The sequence below is a fragment of the Anas platyrhynchos genome, chromosome 8, assembly GCF_047663525.1.
Source record: "Anas platyrhynchos isolate ZD024472 breed Pekin duck chromosome 8, IASCAAS_PekinDuck_T2T, whole genome shotgun sequence".
Classification (NCBI taxonomy): Eukaryota; Metazoa; Chordata; class Aves; order Anseriformes; family Anatidae; genus Anas; species Anas platyrhynchos.
The window spans coordinates 22995709-23018802 of NC_092594.1; the positions used below are offsets into that span (position 1 = coordinate 22995709).

At 52.7% G+C, this 23094-nt stretch overlaps 1 protein-coding gene and 1 long non-coding RNA gene across 4 annotated transcripts in view; one reads left to right on the forward strand and one right to left on the reverse strand.

Annotated features, from left to right (window-relative positions):
* Window positions 1-23094, forward strand: part of COLGALT2 (collagen beta(1-O)galactosyltransferase 2) — a 148582-nt gene that overhangs the window by 83713 nt on the left and 41775 nt on the right. The window contains exon 1 of one of the 3 annotated variants that reach the window (XM_027463554.3): window positions 12938-13341. The exons of the other annotated variants lie outside the window; for them this stretch is intronic. Coding sequence (XP_027319355.1) covers window positions 13091-13341 — 251 coding nt within the window. The 5' untranslated portion in view covers window positions 12938-13090. Of the gene's footprint in view, window positions 1-12937; window positions 13342-23094 lie in introns of those variants that run through there. 3 annotated transcript variants of the gene reach the window in all.
* LOC113844375 (uncharacterized) lies at window positions 10486-12927 on the reverse strand. The gene is made up of 2 exons (XR_003498915.3): window positions 12401-12927; window positions 10486-10876 (listed from the first exon to the last, which is right to left on the reverse strand). It is a non-coding gene; the product is annotated as an uncharacterized lncRNA (long non-coding RNA).

A 23094-nucleotide genomic window follows, 5' to 3' on the forward strand; every position in this document is an offset into this window, starting at 1 on the left:
TATTGCGCTCCAGGTACAGGACCTGGCACTTGGCCTTGTTGAACTTCATACAGTTGACCTCAGCCCTTGGGTCCTGAGCCGGTGTGGAAGAAGAACGGCCTGGCTCAACAGAGAGTTGCAGCCTGAGCTTAGGAGAAAAGAGAGGGTTTACAATCTTTGGAAAAAAGGGCGGGACACTGAGGAGGACTATAAGGATGTTACGAGGCTGTGCAGGGACAAAATTAGAAAGGCCTAAGCTCATCTGGAGCTCAACCTGGCTGCTGCCGTTAAAGACAACAAAAAATCTTTTTACAAATATATCAATGCAAAACGGAGGGTTAAGGAGAATCTCCATCCTTTACTGGATGCGGGGGGAAACCTTGTTACAAAAGATGAGGAAAAGGCAGAGGTGCTTAATGCCTTCTTTGCCTCAGTCTTTAGCGGTAATACTGGTTGTTCTCCGGACAACAACGACAACCTGCAATGATTCAGAAGTGCCTTACACCATTCACCCTTGAGACAGAAAACTGGGATTCCCATATGATGTAAGGGGAGTGCAATCCCTCTCAAAATACGAGAGCCTGGGGGACGCTACTGAGTACTGAAAATGTTAAGGCTAGGCAGCACCGAACTCAACAGAGAAGAGAGGCCGAGTCTCCCTGGCTGTTCACATAACAGACAAGAGCCTCAGCTTTTAGCCCTAAGCAATGATTCGTAGTGCCAGGCGGGGAACTAGTTCTTCTTAAGCCAGGGACCATTTCAGCATCTTTAAAGCTACAGAAAGGCTTGAAGGCTCTGTGGAATCATGTTCCTGGCACAAGAATCTGGGGACCAGGACTGGGCAAGTGGGGCACAAGTGTGCTGGGGAGCAAACTCTCTGGGCTGATTACCAGGGCTTTAAACTAGGTTTGATGGGGGAAGGGAGGGGAGCTAAAGGTGACAGAGAAGGGCTGGGCGAAGTCCTCACTACTCTTATAAATGGCTCAGTCTTCAAAATAGGACTATAATCAAAGTTTACAATTTATTAAAGGAATAGAGGTAGGCAAACAGCGCTGGGTGCGCCGGGAATCTCTGCTCCACCAAGACACACACCAGTTATTACATCAAGCAGCTGATTTTTACGCTCCTAGGCTAACACATGTTCATTACTGCTTCTAAAAAAAGCAGGGTTATTATAATTAGTTTCCGGAATCCAAACCCTCCTACTGGAGCATGCGTAACAGTCTCCGGTGGTCCCTCTGGGGGTCTCTCATGCGGAAGGCTCATAGTCTTCCTCCCTCTGGTCCTTCTCCTTTGTCCAGCTTGGCTGTAAGAGACTTGTGCAGCATCCCCTGCAAACTTTGTCTTTTAGTCGTTCTTCAGCTTTCCCCGTCTCCTTCTTCTCGCATCCCCCCGGGGTAACTGTACCTGCTGCTTCCCTAAAGCGCATGGGCACGGAGTGTGGGAAACAAACAGGATGAGCTCAAGGTCTGCGTTCGGATGGGGAGCGAGGACTGCGGGGAGCGAGGACTGCGGGGAGCGAGGACTGCGGGGAGCGAGGACTGCGGGGAGCGAGGACTGCGGGGAGCGAGGACTGCGGGGAGCGAGGACTGCGGGGAGCGAGGACTGCGGGGAGCGAGGACTGCGGGGAGCGAGGACTGCGGGGAGCGAGGACTGCGGGGAGCGAGGACTGCGGGGAGCGAGGACTGCGGGGAGCGAGGACTGCGGGGAGCGAGGACTGCGGGGAGCGAGGACTGCGGGGAGCGAGGACTGCGGGGAGCGAGGACTGCGGGGAGCGAGGACTGCGGGGAGCGAGGACTGCGGGGAGCGAGGACTGCGGGGAGCGAGGACTGCGGGGAGCGAGGACTGCGGGGAGCGAGGACTGCGGGGAGCGAGGACTGCGGGGAGCGAGGACTGCGGGGAGCGAGGACTGCGGGGAGCGAGGACTGCGGGGAGCGAGGACTGCGGGGAGCGAGGACTGCGGGGAGCGAGGACTGCGGGGAGCGAGGACTGCGGGGAGCGAGGACTGCGGGGAGCGAGGACTGCGGGGAGCGAGGACTGCGGGGAGCGAGGACTGCGGGGAGCGAGGACTGCGGGGAGCGAGGACTGCGGGGAGCGAGGACTGCGGGGAGCGAGGACTGCGGGGAGCGAGGACTGCGGGGAGCGAGGACTGCGGGGAGCGAGGACTGCGGGGAGCGAGGACTGCGGGGAGCGAGGACTGCGGGGAGCGAGGACTGCGGGGAGCGAGGACTGCGGGGAGCGAGGACTGCGGGGAGCGAGGACTGCGGGGAGCGAGGACTGCGGGGAGCGAGGACTGCGGGGAGCGAGGACTGCGGGGAGCGAGGACTGCGGGGAGCGAGGACTGCGGGGAGCGAGGACTGCGGGGAGCGAGGACTGCGGGGAGCGAGGACTGCGGGGAGCGAGGACTGCGGGGAGCGAGGACTGCGGGGAGCGAGGACTGCGGGGAGCGAGGACTGCGGGGAGCGAGGACTGCGGGGAGCGAGGACTGCGGGGAGCGAGGACTGCGGGGAGCGAGGACTGCGGGGAGCGAGGACTGCGGGGAGCGAGGACTGCGGGGAGCGAGGACTGCGGGGAGCGAGGACTGCGGGGAGCGAGGACTGCGGGGAGCGAGGACTGCGGGGAGCGAGGACTGCGGGGAGCGAGGACTGCGGGGAGCGAGGACTGCGGGGAGCGAGGACTGCGGGGAGCGAGGACTGCGGGGAGCGAGGACTGCGGGGAGCGAGGACTGCGGGGAGCGAGGACTGCGGGGAGCGAGGACTGCGGGGAGCGAGGACTGCGGGGAGCGAGGACTGCGGGGAGCGAGGACTGCGGGGAGCGAGGACTGCGGGGAGCGAGGACTGCGGGGAGCGAGGACTGCGGGGAGCGAGGACTGCGGGGAGCGAGGACTGCGGGGAGCGAGGACTGCGGGGAGCGAGGACTGCGGGGAGCGAGGACTGCGGGGAGCGAGGACTGCGGGGAGCGAGGACTGCGGGGAGCGAGGACTGCGGGGAGCGAGGACTGCGGGGAGCGAGGACTGCGGGGAGCGAGGACTGCGGGGAGCGAGGACTGCGGGGAGCGAGGACTGCGGGGAGCGAGGACTGCGGGGAGCGAGGACTGCGGGGAGCGAGGACTGCGGGGAGCGAGGACTGCGGGGAGCGAGGACTGCGGGGAGCGAGGACTGCGGGGAGCGAGGACTGCGGGGAGCGAGGACTGCGGGGAGCGAGGACTGCGGGGAGCGAGGACTGCGGGGAGCGAGGACTGCGGGGAGCGAGGACTGCGGGGAGCGAGGACTGCGGGGAGCGAGGACTGCGGGGAGCGAGGACTGCGGGGAGCGAGGACTGCGGGGAGCGAGGACTGCGGGGAGCGAGGACTGCGGGGAGCGAGGACTGCGGGGAGCGAGGACTGCGGGGAGCGAGGACTGCGGGGAGCGAGGACTGCGGGGAGCGAGGACTGCGGGGAGCGAGGACTGCGGGGAGCGAGGACTGCGGGGAGCGAGGACTGCGGGGAGCGAGGACTGCGGGGAGCGAGGACTGCGGGGAGCGAGGACTGCGGGGAGCGAGGACTGCGGGGAGCGAGGACTGCGGGGAGCGAGGACTGCGGGGAGCGAGGACTGCGGGGAGCGAGGACTGCGGGGAGCGAGGACTGCGGGGAGCGAGGACTGCGGGGAGCGAGGACTGCGGGGAGCGAGGACTGCGGGGAGCGAGGACTGCGGGGAGCGAGGACTGCGGGGAGCGAGGACTGCGGGGAGCGAGGACTGCGGGGAGCGAGGACTGCGGGGAGCGAGGACTGCGGGGAGCGAGGACTGCGGGGAGCGAGGACTGCGGGGAGCGAGGACTGCGGGGAGCGAGGACTGCGGGGAGCGAGGACTGCGGGGAGCGAGGACTGCGGGGAGCGAGGACTGCGGGGAGCGAGGACTGCGGGGAGCGAGGACTGCGGGGAGCGAGGACTGCGGGGAGCGAGGACTGCGGGGAGCGAGGACTGCGGGGAGCGAGGACTGCGGGGAGCGAGGACTGCGGGGAGCGAGGACTGCGGGGAGCGAGGACTGCGGGGAGCGAGGACTGCGGGGAGCGAGGACTGCGGGGAGCGAGGACTGCGGGGAGCGAGGACTGCGGGGAGCGAGGACTGCGGGGAGCGAGGACTGCGGGGAGCGAGGACTGCGGGGAGCGAGGACTGCGGGGAGCGAGGACTGCGGGGAGCGAGGACTGCGGGGAGCGAGGACTGCGGGGAGCGAGGACTGCGGGGAGCGAGGACTCGGGGAGCGAGGACTGCGGGGAGCGAGGACTCGGGGAGCGAGGACTGCGGGGAGCGAGGACTCGGGGAGCGAGGACTGCGGGGAGCGAGGACTCGGGGAGCGAGGACTGCGGGGAGCGAGGACTCGGGGAGCGAGGACTGCGGGGAGCGAGGACTCGGGGAGCGAGGACTGCGGGGAGCGAGGACTGCGGGGAGCGAGGACTGCGGGGAGCGAGGACTCGGGGAGCGAGGACTGCGGGGAGCGAGGACTCGGGGAGCGAGGACTGCGGGGAGCGAGGACTCGGGGAGCGAGGACTCGGGGAGCGAGGACTGCGGGGAGCGAGGACTCGGGGAGCGAGGACTGCGGGGAGCGAGGACTCGGGGAGCGAGGACTGCGGGGAGCGAGGACTCGGGGAGCGAGGACTGCGGGGAGCGAGGACTCGGGGAGCGAGGACTGCGGGGAGCGAGGACTCGGGGAGCGAGGACTGCGGGGAGCGAGGACTCGGGGAGCGAGGACTGCGGGGAGCGAGGACTCGGGGAGCGAGGACTGCGGGGAGCGAGGACTCGGGGAGCGAGGACTGCGGGGAGCGAGGACTCGGGGAGCGAGGACTGCGGGGAGCGAGGACTCGGGGAGCGAGGACTGCGGGGAGCGAGGACTGCGGGGAGCGAGGACTCGGGGAGCGAGGACTCGGGGAGCGAGGACTCGGGGAGCGAGGACTCGGGGAGCGAGGACTGCGGGGAGCGAGGACTCGGGGAGCGAGGACTGCGGGGAGCGAGGACTGCGGGGAGCGAGGACTGCGGGGAGCGAGGACTCGGGGAGCGAGGACTGCGGGGAGCGAGGACTCGGGGAGCGAGGACTGCGGGGAGCGAGGACTCGGGGAGCGAGGACTCGGGGAGCGAGGACTGCGGGGAGCGAGGACTCGGGGAGCGAGGACTCGGGGAGCGAGGACTCGGGGAGCGAGGACTCGGGGAGCGAGGACTCGGGGAGCGAGGACTCGGGGAGCGAGGACTCGGGGAGCGAGGACTGCGGGGAGCGAGGACTGCGGGGAGCGAGGACTGCGGGGAGCGAGGACTGCGGGGAGCGAGGACTCGGGGAGCGAGGACTCGGGGAGCGAGGACTGCGGGGAGCGAGGACTCGGGGAGCGAGGACTCGGGGAGCGAGGACTGCGGGGAGCGAGGACTGCGGGGAGCGAGGACTGCGGGGAGCGAGGACTGCGGGGAGCGAGGACTGCGGGGAGCGAGGACTGCGGGGAGCGAGGACTCGGGGAGCGAGGACTGCGGGGAGCGAGGACTCGGGGAGCGAGGACTGCGGGGAGCGAGGACTCGGGGAGCGAGGACTGCGGGGAGCGAGGACTCGGGGAGCGAGGACTGCGGGGAGCGAGGACTCGGGGAGCGAGGACTCGGGGAGCGAGGACTCGGGGAGCGAGGACTGCGGGGAGCGAGGACTCGGGGAGCGAGGACTGCGGGGAGCGAGGACTCGGGGAGCGAGGACTCGGGGAGCGAGGACTGCGGGGAGCGAGGACTCGGGGAGCGAGGACTGCGGGGAGCGAGGACTCGGGGAGCGAGGACTGCGGGGAGCGAGGACTGCGGGGAGCGAGGACTGCGGGGAGCGAGGACTGCGGGGAGCGAGGACTGCGGGGAGCGAGGACTGCGGGGAGCGAGGACTCGGGGAGCGAGGACTCGGGGAGCGAGGACTCGGGGAGCGAGGACTCGGGGAGCGAGGACTCGGGGAGCGAGGACTCGGGGAGCGAGGACTCGGGGAGCGGGACCACATGACAGAAACTTTAAAAAACCCCAAGTTCTATGTTACAGACACAGTCAAAAAAATCCTCAAGCTCCCCAACCCGTATCAAATTTTTAACCCAGGAGTACTTACCTGCCAGCTTCTGAATTTTACTTACTACCAAACAACTTCATGGGTAAGTAGCACCACCAGGGTTTTCCCATTCTGAGTAGTCACCACCGATGTTACTAGCTCATAGAGTGTCCCAAACTATTTCACAGAGATTGTAGAAAACTGGGTGAAAAAGCAGCCAACTTAGGAACACTGAGTCCATTTTACGAGGACAGTAGAAAAAGCACCCTAAGTAACCTGAATCTCATACTCCCCTAGAGTGGCAAGTCTTCCCATGCTCCTCATGCTTCCTTTATATCAAATGTCAAATGATCCCCACCTGGCAGATTTCGCTTCACATGTGTGGAGTCATGAGACCTTGTGGAATAGGCTCATCAACCTAGGTTTCAATGTTTAAGGTTCAATTGCTCCTTATCGCTAATAGAAATAACCTGGCTTAGTGGTTAGAGTTGACCTAATGAATTAAATACAAAAGGCGCGTAAGGCTCATATTTCTGCTAGTCATTCTGTGAGGAAAATTAGTACAGAGCCTGTTAAAATAAGATCAATAAACTTAAATAAAATAAAAAAGAAAATGACCTAAAAGGCAAAATTGCTGTCATAGATTTTCATCTGTCTAGTCACGACAGATAAAGAATATAGCAATCAGAAAGACTTTGCTTGACATTAATGTTGCTTAAATTTGCCTTTCTGAGATCTCTTCTTTATGCCGGACTTTTCAAAATCTAGCGCCATGACCTCCGACTGCAGTATTTACTTTGGCTGCACATAAACTATCACGTATAAATGCCAGGATACGGATCCTCACTCCCTGTTCAGGTCAAGGACCGGGCTGAAAGTTTTGGCTTCAATTTGGTTACATGACTACATTGCTGTTGTCATGGTTTCCCCTAGCCGGCAGCTAAGCACCACACAGCCGTTCGCACAGCCGTTCATTCGCTCAAGGCTTGTTGGAGCTGTGCCAGGGGGAACAATGGCAAGGCCGGGAGAGAAGGCAATGGCCTGGCTGAAGTGCATCTACACCAATGCACGCAGCATGGGTAACAAACAGGAGGAGCTGGAAGCCATCGTGCAGCAGGCAGGCTACGACTTGGTTGCCGTCACGGAGACGTGGTAGGACCAGTCTCATGACTGGAGTGCTGCAATGCCTGGCTATAGGCTCTTCAGAGGGGACAGGCAGCACAGAAGGGGTGGTGGTGTGGCTCTCTATATTAGAGAGTCTTTCGATGTTGTGGAACTCGAGGCTGGGAATGGCAAGGTTGAGTCCCTTTGGGTTAGGATCAGCGGGAAGGCCAACAAGGCTAGCGTCCTGGTCGGGGTCTGTTATAGACCGCCAAACCAGGATGAGGAGACGGATGAGGAGTTCTACAGGCAACTGACAGAAGTTGCAAAATCGTCGGCGCTTGTTCTCGTGGGGGACTTCAACTTCCCTGACATAACCTGGAAGCACAACACAGCCCAGAGAAAGCAGTCTAGGAGGTTTCTGTGGAAGGTAGTTTCCTGATGCAGCTGGTTAGTGAGCCTACCAGGGGTGGCGCCCCGCTAGACCTTCTCTTCACAAACAGAGAAGGACTGGTGGGAGATGTGGTGGTCGGAAGCTGTCTTGGGCAGAGTGACCACGAAATGGTGGAGTTCTCTATTCTTGGCGAGGCCAGGAAGGGGACCAGTAAAACCGCCGTATTGGACTTCTGGAGGGCTGACTTTGAGCTGCTCAGGACACTGGTTGGTAGAGTCCCTTGGGAGGTGGTTCTGAAGGGCAGAGGAGTCCAGGAAGGCTGGGAGCTCTTCAAGAGGGAAATCTTAATGGCGCAGGAGCGGTCTGCCCCACGTGCCCAAAGACAAGCCGGTGTGGAAGAAGAACGGCCTGGCTCAACAGAGAGTTGCAGCCTGAGCTTAGGAGAAAAGAGAGGGTTTACAATCTTTGGAAAAAAGGGCGGGACACTGAGGAGGACTATAAGGATGTTACGAGGCTGTGCAGGGACAAAATTAGAAAGGCCTAAGCTCATCTGGAGCTCAACCTGGCTGCTGCCGTTAAAGACAACAAAAAATCTTTTTACAAATATATCAATGCAAAACGGAGGATTAAGGAGAATCTCCATCCTTTACTGGATGCGGGGGGAAACCTTGTTACAAAAGATGAGGAAAAGGCAGAGGTGCTTAATGCCTTCTTTGCCTCAGTCTTTAGCGGTAATACTGGTTGTTCTCCGGATACCCAGTACCCTGAGCTGGTGGAAGGGGATGGGGAGCAGGATGTGGCCCTCACTGTCCACGAATAAATGGTTAGCGACCTGCTATGGCACTTGGATGTGCGCAAGTTGATGGGGCCGGATGGGATCCACCCGAGGGTACTGAGAGAACTGGCAGAGGAGCTGGCCAAGCCGCTTTCCATCATTTATCTGCAGTCCTGGCTATCGGGGGATGTCCCAGTTGACTGGTGGCTAGCAAACATGACGCCCATCTACATGAAGGGCTGGAGGGCAGACCCGGGAAACTATAGGCCTGTCAGTTTGACCTCAGTGCCAGGGAAGCTCATGGAGCAGATTATCTTGAGAGTCATCACGCAGCACTTGCAGGGCAAGCAGGCGATCAGGCCCAGTCAGCATGCGTTTATGAAAGGCAGGTCCTGCTTGACGAACCTGATCTCCTTCTATGACAAAGTGATGCGCTTTGGTGGATGAGGGAAAGGCTGTGGATGTGGTCTACCTTGACTTCAGCAAGGCTTTTGACACCGTTTCCCACAGCATTCTACTCAAGAAACTGGCTGCTCTTGGCTTGGACTGGCATATGCTTCGTTGAGTTAGAAACTGGCTGGATAGCCGGGCCCAAAGAGTCGTGGTGAATGGAGTCAAATCCAGTTGGAGGCCGGTCACCAGTGGCATTCCCCAGGGCTCGGTGCTGGGGCCGGTCCTCTTTAATATCTTCATTGATGATCTGGATGAAGGCATTGAGTGTACCCTCAGTAAGTTCGCAGATGACACCAAGTTAGGTGCGTGTGTCAATCTGCTCAAGGGTAGGAAGGCTCTGCAGGAGGATCTGGATAGGCTGCACCGATGGGCTGAGGTCAACTGCATGAAGTTCAACAAGGCCGAGTGCCGGGTCCTGCACCTGGGGTGCAATAACCCCAAGCAGAGCTACAGACTGGGAGAGGAAGGGTTGGAAAGCTGCCTGGCAGAGAAGGACCTGGCAGTATTGGTGGATAGTCAGCTGAATATGAGCCAGCAGCGTGCTCAGGTGGCCGAGAAAGCCAACGGCATCCTGGCTTGTCTAAGAAGCAGTGTGGCCAGCAGGGCTAGGGAAGTGATTGTCCCCCTGTACTCATCTCTGGTGAGGCCGCACCTCGAGTACTGTGTTCAGTTTTGGGCCCCTCTCTACAAGAAGGACATCGAGGTGCTTGAGCGAGTCCAGAGAAGGGCAATGAAGCTGGTGAGGGGCCTGGAGAACAAGTCCCACAAGGAGCGGCCGAGGGAGCCGCTTGTTCCTCCTGGAGAAGAGGAGGCTCGGGGCGACCTTATTGCTCTCTCCAGGTACCTTAAAGGAGGCTGTAGCAAGGTGGGGCTTGGTCTGTTCTCCCACGTGCCTGATGACAGGACGAGGGGAATGGGCTAAAGTTGCCCCAGGGGAGTTTTAGGTTGGATCTTAGGAAGAACTTCTTTACCGAAAGGGTTGTTAGACATTGGAACAGGCTGCTCAGGGAAGTGGTGGAGTCACCATCCCTGGGTGTCTTTAAAAGACATTTAGATGTAGAGCTCAGTGATATGGTTTAGTGGAGGACTGGTTAGTGTTAGGTCAGAGGCTGGACTAGATGATCTTGGAGGTCTCTTCCAACCTAGATAGTTCTGTGTTTCTGTTGCAGTCTCCCAGCTCAGAGCCAGCCACCTATTAGTCTGGCGCAAGGGATTTGTGTGTTCCTTGCACTAGCTGTTCCTTCACCTCCTCTTCACATACAAGGACACGCATCTCTTTCACGCTCCTTCAGGAGTAAACAAGCCAGGAGAGATTAAAGCCTCTTTCTTCAGGTCAGTAAGATCCCTGCCTTTGGTTTCAGTGAGAATTCAGGCCCTAAAAACTCAAGTGTCTTCTGGACGGTGTTTCTTCTGGTAGGATGATTTCATTTCTCTTTTGAAGGCTTACGGGGATGTAGTAGCAAAAGCAAAGGCATAAAACGGTACCTGAGGCACAGGCTAGTTTTCAGCCTGCAGCAGACTACAGGTATGATATCATCCTTTGATATCATACCTATATCATATATCATGTTATCGTATCAAGAAACGTAGAAAACTGCCTGTTGCTTCTCAGGTTTAAAGTTTTCCCTTAAAAGGTGTATGCAAAGGTATAATCAGCTGTCTGAGTACAATTCTCACGTATACATGAGCATTTTCCTCTCCCCTTCCCAACTTGGAGTGCAACACTTTTCATCATACTGTTATAAATTCCGAGTCAACTTAGCTTTATGAGATTTATTTATGGGGTTAATAAAAGGCAAGTAAAGAGCGCTGGGTGCGCGGGGAGTCTGGGCTCCTCCAACACGCACACACGTTACATCAGGCGGCAGCTTTTTCTGCTCCTAGGCTAATACATGTTCATTACTACTTCTAGAAAAGGCAGTGTTATTATAATTGGTTCCCGGATTCCGAACCCTCCCACTGGCACATGCATATCAGTCCCCGGTGGTCCCTCTGGGGGTCTCTCGTGCTGAAGGCTCATAGCCTTCCTCCCAGGCTTTGTCTTTGTCCTTCTCTTTTGTCCGTCTTGGCTGGATATCAGGCTTGCCTCTAACTCTAAACAAAAAAGAGAGAGAGGCACACCTTTCTACTCTGTCAGCTACTGGCAGACCTAGAGAGAAAAAAAAAAAAGTTGTTAATTAAAAAGTAATGTTGTTTTAAGGCATTTCACCAAATATGTTAATATTTGGTAGAAACCAGACAACAAATGAAAGGGAAGAAGAAATGGTAGAAGGTACTTGCATGACCTTAATTTACACAGCAATGGACAACAACGACAACCTGCAATGATTCAGAAGTGCCTTACACCATTCACCCTTGAGACAGAAAACTGGGATTCCCATATGATGTAAGGGGAGTGCAATCCCTCTCAAAATACGAGAGCCTGGGGGACGCTACTGAGTACTGAAAATGTTAAGGCTAGGCAGCACCGAACTCAACAGAGAAGGGAGGCCGAGTCTCCCTGGCTGTTCACATAACAGACAAGAGCCTCAGCTTTTAGCCCTAAGCAATGATTCGTAGTGCCAGGCGGGGAACTAGTTCTTCTTAAGCCAGGGACCATTTCAGCATCTTTAAAGCTACAGAAAGGCTTGAAGGCTCTGTGGAATCATGTTCCTGGCACAAAAATCTGGGGACCAGGACTGGGCAAGTGGGGCACAAGTGTGCTGGGGAGCAAGCTCTCTGGGCTGATTACCAGGGCTTTAAACTAGGTTTGATGGGGGAAGGGAGGGGAGCTAAAGGTGACAGAGAAGGGCTGGGCGAAGTCCTCACTACTCTTATAAATGGCTCAGTCTTCAAAATAGGACTATAATCAAAGTTTACAATTTATTAAAGGAATAGAGGTAGGCAAACAGCGCTGGGTGCGCCGGGAATCTCTGCTCCACCAAGACGCACACCAGTTATTACATCAAGCAGCTGATTTTTACGCTCCTAGGCTAACACATGTTCATTACTGCTTCTAAAAAAAGCAGGGTTATTATAATTAGTTTCCGGAATCCAAACCCTCCTACTGGAGCATGCGTAACAGTCTCCAGTGGTCCCTCTGGGGGTCTCTCATGCGGAAGGCTCATAGTCTTCCTCCCTCTGGTCCTTCTCCTTTGTCCAGCTTGGCTGTAAGAGACTTGTGCAGCATCCCCTGCAAACTTTGTCTTTTAGTCGTTCTTCAGCTTTCCCCGTCTCCTTAGTCTCCTGGCCAGATACCAGAGACTTGCATAGCGTCCCATGCAATAGTCATAATAGTTAGCAGCTATTCTGAACCCCCCCAGATATCAGAGACTTCAAGTAAAAGCCTACAAATACATTTCCCTTCAAGCTCTCTATTGACACGAATTGCTAAAACATTCCTTTGCAAGGTACAAGAACTACATACATGTACATTAACCACTCTGTTTTTCTTAGACTTGTGCTTATAGAAGGGTCTGTAGGAGAGAAGGTCACATTCCTCATACCATGCAGCCCTAGCATTGTTCCATACTGCCACGGATCAGATGAACACATTTCACACCACTGTCACTGTTGAAGACAGGAAAAACTTCTGAGCTCTCCCATAGGATTGTCTGAGGGCTCCTCAGAGAAGGTAGCATTCCCAATCCCCCGTCCAGTATCTTCTTCTTGCATCCCCCCGGGGTAACTGTACCTGCTGCTTCCCTAAAGCGCTTGTGCACGGAGCGTGGGAAATAAACAGGATGAGCTCAAGGTCTGCGTTCGGACGCGGGGCCACGATCTCGCTGCGATCACTGAGACGTGGTGGGACAGCTCACATGACTGGAACACAATCATGGAGAGCTACATCCTCTTTAGGAGAGACAGGCTGGGGAAGCGAGGGGGTGGGGTTGTCCTTATGTGAGAGAGCAATTAGAGTGTACCCAGCTCCAGCTGGGGGAGGGTGATGGACAGGTGGAGAGCTTGTGGGGACCGGGACTGGGGACCAGGACTGGGGACCAGGACTGGGGCTGCGTGGCGGGCGTCCATGCGCTCCGGGGCAGGGCACACCTTCACCCTCCCCACTGCAGCCCGGGCAGCCGCGCTCCTGCCCCTCCTGCAGCTGGTGGGTGCCGGACAGTGCCCCGGGCAGCTCAGGGACGGCGGGGTGAGACCCGGCCGGGCGCTGCTTTCGCGTTTCTTTCAGCTCCAGCCCAGGCTCCCCGCCGAGCTCCCGCTGCCCGATACCGGCGCCTTTCGCCGCTCCGCCCGGCGGCCGGCCGGGGGCGTGCCGAGCCGTGCCGAGCCGCTCGGAGCCGTGCCGAGCCGTGCTGCCCACAAAGGCCGGCTCTGAGGGCGCCGGGCCGGCAGCGCTCCTCCCCGCGGCTCTGCTCTGGCACCCATCATGGCTCCGTGCGACCCTCGTCCTCTCCTCCTCGTCCTCCTGCTGCTGCCGGGCGGCTGCGGGGCCGGCCTGCCCCCGGAGCCGCCGCCGCCGCCGAGCCCGCAGCTGCAGCCCCAGCCCCTGCCCGAGTCGGCTCCGCAGAAGCCCACCGTGCTGCTGGCCATCATCGCCCGCAACGCGGCGCACGCGCTGCCCCACTTCCTCGGCTGCATCGAGAGGCTGCGCTACCCCAAGAGCAGGATCGCCCTCTGGTAAGGGGCGAGAGGGGCTCGGGGGGTTGGCGGCGGGGCCGTGCCTGGGAAAGGGCAGGGGACTCGGCTCAGCCCCCCGTCCCACCCCCCCCGGCCGCCCTGCCGAGCCCCCGGGGCTTGGGGACGAAGCTGGCCTGAAGCCGGGGAGCTTTCAGGTTGCCTCAAGTTATGCCAGGGGAGGTTTAGGTTGGAAATGAGGAGACGTTTCTTCTCAGAAAGAGTGGAACGGGTTGCCCGGAGAAGTAGTGGAGTCACTGTCCCTGAGGGTGTTCAAGGAAAGGTTTGACCTGGCCCTTAGGGACATGGTTTAGCGGGTGACATTGGTGGTAGGGTGCTGGTTGGACTGGATGATCTTGGAGGTCTTTTCCAACTGTAATGATCCTGTGTTTCTTTCAGTGCTTAGCTTTTGTCCAAACCTGCAGACACCAAGTACTCGCGGCTTAGTACGGAGAGCTGGCTGCTGTTCTGCTTGCTGGCTGCTAAATGCCAGGCTATCTGGGAAGGCTGCTGGGGTCTGCCAGGGCTGCGGGGTGGATGTGTGGAGTAGGTGCTGGGGGGCATTGAAAAGGAGCATTGTTGCAAGGCTGTCCTCTGAAAGACGCATTCAAAGATGTATTCAGAAATCACAGCATGGGGGCAGCTGTGGCAATGAAGCGTGTGTTGGGATGGAGGAATTGGACCAATTTAGAAATTGGTCAGTCAGTCATTATCTGTAGGGATTAGAGGTTCTTTCCCTCTTGACTTGGCATAAATGAGGGGAGCAACAGGACCTGCCTGGATGGGTCTAAAATAGTCTCATTATTTTAGGCATGGAAAGCGTGGAAATTGTGTAAAAATAAGAAATGCTGGCGTAGGGCTTGATCACAAATCACTGAAGTCAGTGGGGAGACTCCTGTTAACTTAGAGTAGATAAAGTGTACCTTTGCATAAAGGGCTATAGGGAGCATACATACCCTCCATACACCCCCTGGTCATTCACTGACTCTGAAGTAGCATTAAGTCCGCAGGACTAGATGTTTCTGCCTGTATTCCAGGAACATGCTTGTTACTTGTCCTCAGGTCCTCTATGGGTCTTTACAGAGAATTAGCGGCAGCTTTATTTATTTAAGTTTAGTGTGCACAAAAAAATGTCATGATAGTGGCACAAACATGGTGTGCTGCACAGACAAGATGGCTGTGAGTTATGAGTGGATGATTAGTAGTGGGTGAATGCAAGACTCACCTGTGTGTAGGTATGTGACCTGCTTTCATTTCTGTCAGTAGGAGTTTTGCTGGTTTGGATTTCATTGTATCAGATGAGGGGCAATGGAGCTGGTGAAGGGTCTAGAGGACAAGTCTTATGGGGAACTTGGGTTGTTTATCCCAGAGAGAAGGAGACTTGGGGAGGTCTCATCACGCTTCACAACTACCTTAAAGGAGGTGATGGTGAGATGTGGGTCGGTTTCTTCTCCCAAGCACTAAGTGCTAAGACAAGAGGAGATGGCCTTAAGTTGCGCCAGGGGAGGTTTAGGTTGAATATTAGGAAAAATTTCTTCACTCAAAGGGTTGTGAGGCATTGACGCAGGCTGCCCAGGGAAGTGGTTGAGTCACCATTCCTGGAGGTCTTCAAAAAATGTGTAGATGTGGTGCTTAGGGATATGGTCTAGTGGTGAACATGAAAATCTTGAACTAAAGGTTGGACTGGATGATCTTGGAAGTCTTTTCCAACCTAAATGATTTCTGTGCTTCTGTAAAATATATATGAGTAGGTATTTTCAGACCCTACATATATAGCCTGTGATTGAGCAAAGTGTGCTTGCCTGATGTCTGTAAGCATAGACCTGTTCACTAAAGCAAGGCAGATCCTGGAATGCTTCTCACTGTAGAAGTGCAGAAGTGTTTGTTTTTTGTTGTTTGATTTATTTTTGAAGTCTGGAAAAGCATTAGCTGCCTCTACAGCTTTTAAAAGGGAGTCGTATGCCTAGGAGGATTGTGTGCAAACACAAGGAGTGGATAAACTAGAAAAACTGCTGTTGAACATGGTAGGCTTTTGAAAATCAGAATGGCTAAAATGTCATGGCACCTGAAAAGGGACTTCTGTAGGCCCTGTGAGTTGCATCAGAGGGAGAGGGAGCAGCACATGCCAGGCGGCACCAGTTCCTGGGTGAACTTTAGTCATGGTCACTTCAGCTCCCCAGTGACAGGCTTTTTCAGACCTGTTGACATTTGGGACCCACCAAGAGATAAGGCTTACAGATAATATCTGTCAAATCTCTTGAGAACAAAGGAATGAAATCAACAAAACAATGAAATCAACTTCTGGAAGCATATTGTGTTTCAGCCTCCGTACCTGACAGTGCTTTCAATAGCTGAATTCCAGATTTACCTGTGTCCACATGCCACAGTTTGTGGGGCTACTTTGGTTGGAGTGGCAGTGAAGTGGTGGCTGTCAAAGAGCTGCATTCCTTCACCACCACTTGTATTCCACTTAACAGTTTCTTGAGTAAGTTGGCATTTAAAAATGCCCAAATGCAGGTCTTGAGAATGAAAATTAAAAACATATATAATCTCTTTAAATTCCATATGGTCTCTGTATTGCTTGAGGGCTTAAATTCTACAGTGGATTTCTCAGACAGATCTCTTGGAGGGAGTTTTATTACTGACAGCAAAGATGGGTCAAGAGACAGTGAATGAGTTTGACACAGACACTGAATTTTCTGTAAGCATCCTGTGTCAGTAAGTCTCAATCCTTGTTAGCCTGATACCAAATGAGGGGCGCATGCTGGACAGTCCTGTACTCCCTTCTTCCCTTCGATCTTAATTCTGACTTGTTCAGCGTCTGCAGTTGTGAGGAAGAACTTGCTGGCCACATGCATCCTAATGTATCGAGCAGGCCATTTGGTCTGGGGCCAACTGGCATGTTGTGTCAATGGTCCGTTCAGTTAAATGCTTCCTTCCTTCCCCCTCCCAGAGTCAGAAGGTCTGTTGGGAATGGTCCCTAGTCTGCCTTAACCCCAGCAGACCCTGTCTTGTGGAGCCTGGTTGGCACCAGCCAGAGCTGTCTTAGTGTCACAGTGGTGGGGACCTTTGTGAAGTGCTCAGGTCTTTGACCAGGCCTTGCTTGGTCTTCACTGCCCGCAGCCTGTCTGGAGCCCTGGTGCTGACCACCCGGGCTGGGACCTGCCCAGTCCCCGCCTTGGCAGCAGCAGCCCGCTCCTAAGACAGGCCAAATCCCGGAGGCTGCCTCAGGCTCACCCTGGGGGTGGCAGCGGGGGCCTCCTGCAGCCCTCCCGTCAGGTGCCTGCCAAAAGCCCAGGCGGTGCTGGGCTCCCCAGTGCGTGGCACCACAAGAAGCAGGCCAGAGACCTATGGCACTGGAGAGTGCTCAGGAAAACAAGGCTCTTGGATCCAAATCAGTCTGTTTTTTTGGCTGGGGGCTGTTCTAATATGCTCCCGGTGTGCGTGCAGTTGGCATGTTTACTGGGGTGGGCCAGCAGTTGGCATGTTTACTGGGGTGGGCCAAGTCAGTGACGTTGTGCTCAATCCAGCCTAGCCACGTAGGAGACTGGGGCACGTTCTGGAGACTTGCTGCAATCTTGCACTAGGATCAGAGGAGAGCTGCAGAGGGAGGGAAGAGTGCTCCTCTGTCTTGGACAAGAATGACCAAGAAGCTACACAGTGGGCATGCCCCAACCCCTCTTTTAGGTGTTTTGGGGTGTTTTTCCTGTTTTGAACAGTAGCAGTGCAGAGATTTGTTTAATTATTGAGCTCCACTCAGTTAAGGAGCACCCTGGCTGTAGTAAGCAAATTAAAAGTGTGTGTATTCAGCAGTTTATCAAGTCAGTTTACACTTTTCCTTTCCCCCAGATTAGGTGACAGTGTATCAAAGAAAGTTGTCTGTAATTCCATCTTTAAATACTTGTTCATTTTGGGCCTTCTGCCGTCTCATCTTTCACTAACCTGGGGATTAAGTACCTACCTAAATGAGTTAGTACTTAGAAGCAATAATTAGGTTCTTTTGTGCTTGAAAATCTGCCTGCCTTGCTGATTAGAACATGCTTACACTTCAGAAATGAAAACAAGAGCCATAGTTCAGATGGTGGGAGCTGGGAGAGAGCCTGGATGATAGTGATGGATGTTCTGTAGCTGTTCCCAGTGAGCGAATGGTTTAGACTTAAAGGAGCTAGTTGTAGCCAAATATAGAAACTGATGAGATCACTACAGTAATGATAACTTTCATAATTATACATCATTAGTCTACAACTAGCTCATGATACTATAGCTAAGTATTTTCTTGTTCTTCAACAATTTACTTTTAACTGTGAGAAGTTCTATGTGAAGCCACTTTCTGGTGAGAGGCAGAGATCATTGGAGACCTTAGTGGTGTTATTACTCACTGGGAAGCATTGGCTTTCAAATGTGCTGTGTTTTCTGTGCTTGTGTCTGTTTGTGCAACAAGGCCACACTTACCTTTATGGCCAGTATCAATCCCTCAGGAATGCTGAAGTTTTGGTCCCCGGCTCTGTGTGCATTTCTTCTGTCCACCCATGTCTGGTACCTGGTTACAAATAGCTCACCTGTGCTGTGACTTGCACATCACAATATTAAAACTGAAGTTTTAGAAATCAAATTGACTTTTCACTTGGTTTGCAATTTAAACCTACTGGATTTAGTTTCCCATTCATGTTTGTAGTTTATTTTTTTTTTTTTAAATAGATAACTTTAATAGCATAGTCATAGGGGGTGATTATCGTGTTGTGCAGGATGTCATGTCAAGTTTTTCCCCCAAAAAGCTTGCACTTAAGTTGCAACATCAAAAGAAAAACTGGGAGTAAAATGCTTTTAATTCCTAGCTGGGGAAATGAGGGAAGAAAGGTTAGGTAACCTGTACAAGATTCTTGGATCTGTGAGGACCAGAGACAGTATTCAAAGTTGACATTTCTTGAAACTTCTTTCTTAGTGAGGTCATTTTTATACTTCAGTCCTGTAAATTTATGTAAGAAATGGAAAATCAGGGAAGACTGAAGAAATGATCCTATCCCAATATCCACAGAAACTTTTTTTGTCCTTTGGGTCTGCCTCCCTCGTATAAGTCTTGGCAAGCTTACACAAATGACATCATAAAATCCTTCAATGGAAGCATGTGAAGGGAAGCTGAAAATGACTGCTGTGCCTAACCGAGGTCTGCACAGCACGACTTTGCTACTCTTCAGCAAAATACTTTGCAGCGCTGCAGAGAAATGTTACAATAAGCATCAGCTGTGTGATGGCAAACATTTGCTGGATAGCAGCAGTTTCTGTATTATTTTTTTCCCACTGTGCTCTTAAATTGCCAGATTATGATGCCTCTGATTGTGTTAAAGAACATTGTGAACCACATTCACAAATTGGGGTCTACTAGACATGAATTTGAATACTGGGATCTTACATAAAATTAATAATGAGCCCTCTTTGGAAAGAGGGAGGGAATTGTAACACAAAAATGACATCTTGAAATGCATAAACATTCTGTGAAACTAGTTAATACAATATAGTGTGTTTGTATTTATTTTTGGTTTTGGTCTAAATTCTGCATACTTTGTGTCTTTGAAAATGAGAGTTTGTTATCAGCTGTTGCTTTTTATTATAAGCTTTTCCGTGCTTTCAAAGGTCAGGGATTTATTTATATATTTATTTTAAACGTACAAAGTAGGAATGAAAAGACCTCAAGGAGTCATCTAGTTGATTGCTGCCCAGGGCAGGATCTCACATTATGCCTTGTCTGTCAAGCTGGCTCTGAAGTTCCCTGTAGTGGGGATTTTTTGTCTAGGAAGGCTGCAGACTGTCAGGGTTTTGTACCGTCATGTCTTCTGAAGTCTGTGCAGTGTGGGAGAAGTGGGAGGCAGCTGTGGGAGTGTCAGTGAACCAGCTGCAACCAATGTTGGCTGTAAAGTGCTGGAGTTAATTCTTTCTTTAGAAAAAAAGAAATTTCAATTGTGCACTTCTGGCATACAACCTATTTCACCTCCTTAACTTCTGGTGAATCTGAAAGTATGGATCAGTTAGGAATGATCTGGATGAAGTCTGCCCAGTTCCTGCTGTCCTCCTCCAACTACGAGGACAAACACCTCTTCCCTTCTGCATTGCTCCATCAGCTGGAGCCTGGTCCCTAGGCTGATGTGCAGTTAAGGTTGGAAGGTGCCTGTGGAGGTCATCTAGTCCCTACTCCTGCTCAAAGCAGGCTCACCTGGAGCAGGCTGCCTAGTAGCATTGCATTTCAAGTGCTGAATATCTCCAGGGACGGAGACTCCACAGTCTCTGGGCAACCTGTTCCAGGGAGCTAAGCACTAGCAAGAAGTGTCTTGAAAATTTTTATCAGGTGAGAGTGGGTCTAGGAGGGTAGCAGACCTTGGGAGGAAAGACAAACTTGCATATAGACTGTTGCTCCAGCAGATTTTTTTTCCCCCCTTTGCTTGTTCTTTCTGCTCCATTAAGCATGGCTACTTTTCAGAACGGTGCCAGATCTCTTCTTCAGAAGTCTGAAAGAGGGCAGCAGGGCAGCGACCCTGTTCCTCATCAGGATGAATCCTTGAGGCATATTTAAGGCATTTTTTAACTTTTATGTAAAGTACCACAGCACCTGCAGTTATTTATCTGAATCCCCTGAGACTGAAAGCCTTCATGTACTGGGTCAGGATTTTCTAAAAATAGATCAGAGATACACATGGTGTGCAGAGCACTGGGAGCTGCACTCACTGTCATTCCTCAGTTGCTTGGGACACCCAGAAAGGCCATCTGGGCTATGGGAGCAAGGCAGGACCAAGATGGGTGAGTGCAGGGTACTGTGTCTGTCAGAACCTGGTATTTCCTTCCTGTGGGACGATGTCTCAGACTTAGTGTTATTTCAACCTATTTGTGTGCATTTCATTTCCTTTATTTTAATGATGCATAGCTCATGCTGCTGATGTTTTTAGCTTCATCTTCAAAGGTGGATTAGGGCTAATGGGGCCCACATGCATCAAAATTTCAGGCTGAAGAAAAGAGAAAAAAATTGTTAGTATTTTCCACATCTGCCAAAATGCCCAGCTTCTCCAGACAATCATGTGGCACTGCTAACAGGCCCATCAGTAAAGAAAAAGGACATTTTTTAAAATGGAAATGCACTATTTGCTTCATATAGCACATTAATCCAGTTTCTAAACACTGAAATAATTGCTTTTGGAGTTTGTGTGTTCGTTTATGTATATAAATAAAATAAAAGTTCCCAAGCTTGAAGTAATGGGACCAGAGTACCACTGTTACTGTAGAATGACTCTAGTTTTCTTCTTGGGAAGTTAGCAGGGGCCCTAGCAAGTAAGTGGCAATTTGAACTTCTGCTGGCTGACTAGAATTGATATGTGCTTTCATATGGGGTTTAGTTGCCCCTGTTTTCTGAGTACCATTTTGGTTGTGATAATGTAATGTAACATGTTGATCTCAATCTAGGCAGATGTGGCACTGCTAAGTAAATGGCTTAATGAGACTGCAGTAGGAGTTTCACTGCAGAGGGCCTGAGTTGTGCTCAGGCACTTTCTTTGAGAGGGGATTCAGGAATGAAAGCTGGTATGTTACCAGTTATTTACATGATCAGTATGTCTTCCCCACTTAACTAATATGTTACTCTGCCATCAGGTAAAATGGCATAAAAAATGAGAATGTTATTTTGGGATTGGAATATGTTTTTGCCAAAATCTGTCCATGCTCTTTTGCAGGGACTTTTCAAATGCTGGAAGTGCTGAAGGTGTCTGCTTCAGTGTTGTTCCTATTGCCCATGTGGATGTGGTACATGAAATCAAACAGGTTTCTAACTTATTTTTTTGTTTTGCCTGTATGTGCTGGTAGGAATAATATATCCATCATAAGCATAAGCAGATCCTGAACTGGACCAGAAAATACATTAAACTTGGAACTGTCCTACATGGTCCCTAGGACTTACAAGGATCTAAACTCATGCTTAAGCAGAAGACGGGGAGTCCATGGAAACCGAAATGCCCTGGCAGGGCTCACAAGAACTCTTTCACGTTGAAAGACTTTAGTTCCAAAAGAAATTGATTTTCCAATCTCCCTTCATTCTTAAAGGATTGTTTACTTATTTTTGCTCTTTGATCCCTCTGCAGGGAGAGAGTTATGCATGGCTGCAGAACGGTTTGAATTTTTCCCACTGGCGAACTAGGTTGCATTAACTGTGATGTGTTGGTTTGCCTTGAAACTGATAGCAGGTGGCTCTCTTTTGTTAGCAGATCAGAATCTTCTTGTGGCCGCTGGCTCAACAGCTGCTTCTGAGAGAGAGAACTGCACTGAGCCTTTGGGAGTAGCCTAGGAATTTAAAGCTGTCGTTTGCGTTATTTCCTCAGTGTTTTCAATCATTCCTGTCCTTAAAAGGTACTTAACAAAATTGGAGGAAAAGGCTGGTTTCCAGCACTTATACTTTGAACTGCTAATAATGACATGGATGTTAAACTCTGCCAAATGCAAGCACTATTTTTTTTCCCGTTTATTAGTTTGAAGCCATGAATTATTCCCCACCAGACTTCAGCCAAACAACCTTAAGTTCCTGTAGTCAGACAAGTAAGTGTTGTTAGTCAAAACAAAAACAAAATCATGTTGTTAGTCAAAAGCCACTTTGTAGCAGTCCTAGAAAGAGATTAACTCAGAAGCTTGAGTTTTAGGCAACCAGAAGGGGTAGTGAGAAATTTTTTGTTCCTCTAGTTGCTCTGAGAAACATGAAATAGGAAGTCTTGCTAAGGTTAACGATAGCAGCAAGGCTCTTCTCTCTCTAATTATCGGCACTTAACCAGTTTATGGAAGGATGTAGGGATATTAAGTCAGCCTTGCATCTAAAATAAATCAATGTGTTTAAGTGAGATTAAAAACTCTTTGGAGAGGAGCCAATGTGGGTTTTTTGGTTCTTTTTCTTTTTTTAATGTTTGCTGCAAAGAGGAGCACAGGTGCAGAGTGTTGACCTCAGCTGCACTGAGTTGGGCTGCTGTAGCTAGTTAGCTGTTTTCCCTGATGAGTGCTGGAGTGTGGTCCTTGGCTGCCTCATCTCACGTCCTGCCAGCAGGGAAGTGACTGTTTGGGGGAGTTATGCCTCCCAGCTGCAGCTCTGTGTGAGAAGATAAATAAATTCTTCAGCAACAACACTGTCCCCGGAGAGGCATGGTGGAGGCACAGGCAGGTGTACTGATACAGTAATACAGTGGGGTGCCTGCTTTCAGAGCTGTTTCAGGTGTGAAATCCCACCATCCTGACATTTAGCTGCAGATTAGCTACTCAGGGGAGTTTCAGCATTGGGATGCATATTAATGCTTTTAACTCCCAACAGGTTTAATGAGGAACGGGTGTTTGCTCTCAAAAATTCTTCTGAAATTATTAGTGTCCATTCCTGTAGTCTAACAAGAATTTGTAACTGATGCTATAATCCGTAAAGGCAGTGACAAAAAATGATCTGAAGAGAAGTGAGAAGCACAGCAGTTATGTGTACAAGTCACCGCAGGGATCCTAACAAAAGGGGAATAGTGAAGGATGAAGAGTCAGGGTAGGAACTATGTATCTAGGGCAAAGGCTTACGTTTGTGGTTTGGAAAACAGAAGCTGTACTATTGCTCTTTTCTGCACACTGGGAGGTTAAAAAGAGTATTGGTGTCTTCAGGAACTGATGGCCCATGTTTTATTTTCCATTAATTCTTGTCTAGGATTGTCTGGAAAGATGACATTAAAGGCTGTGGTTGTTCGATCATTTTAGATCAACCACAGT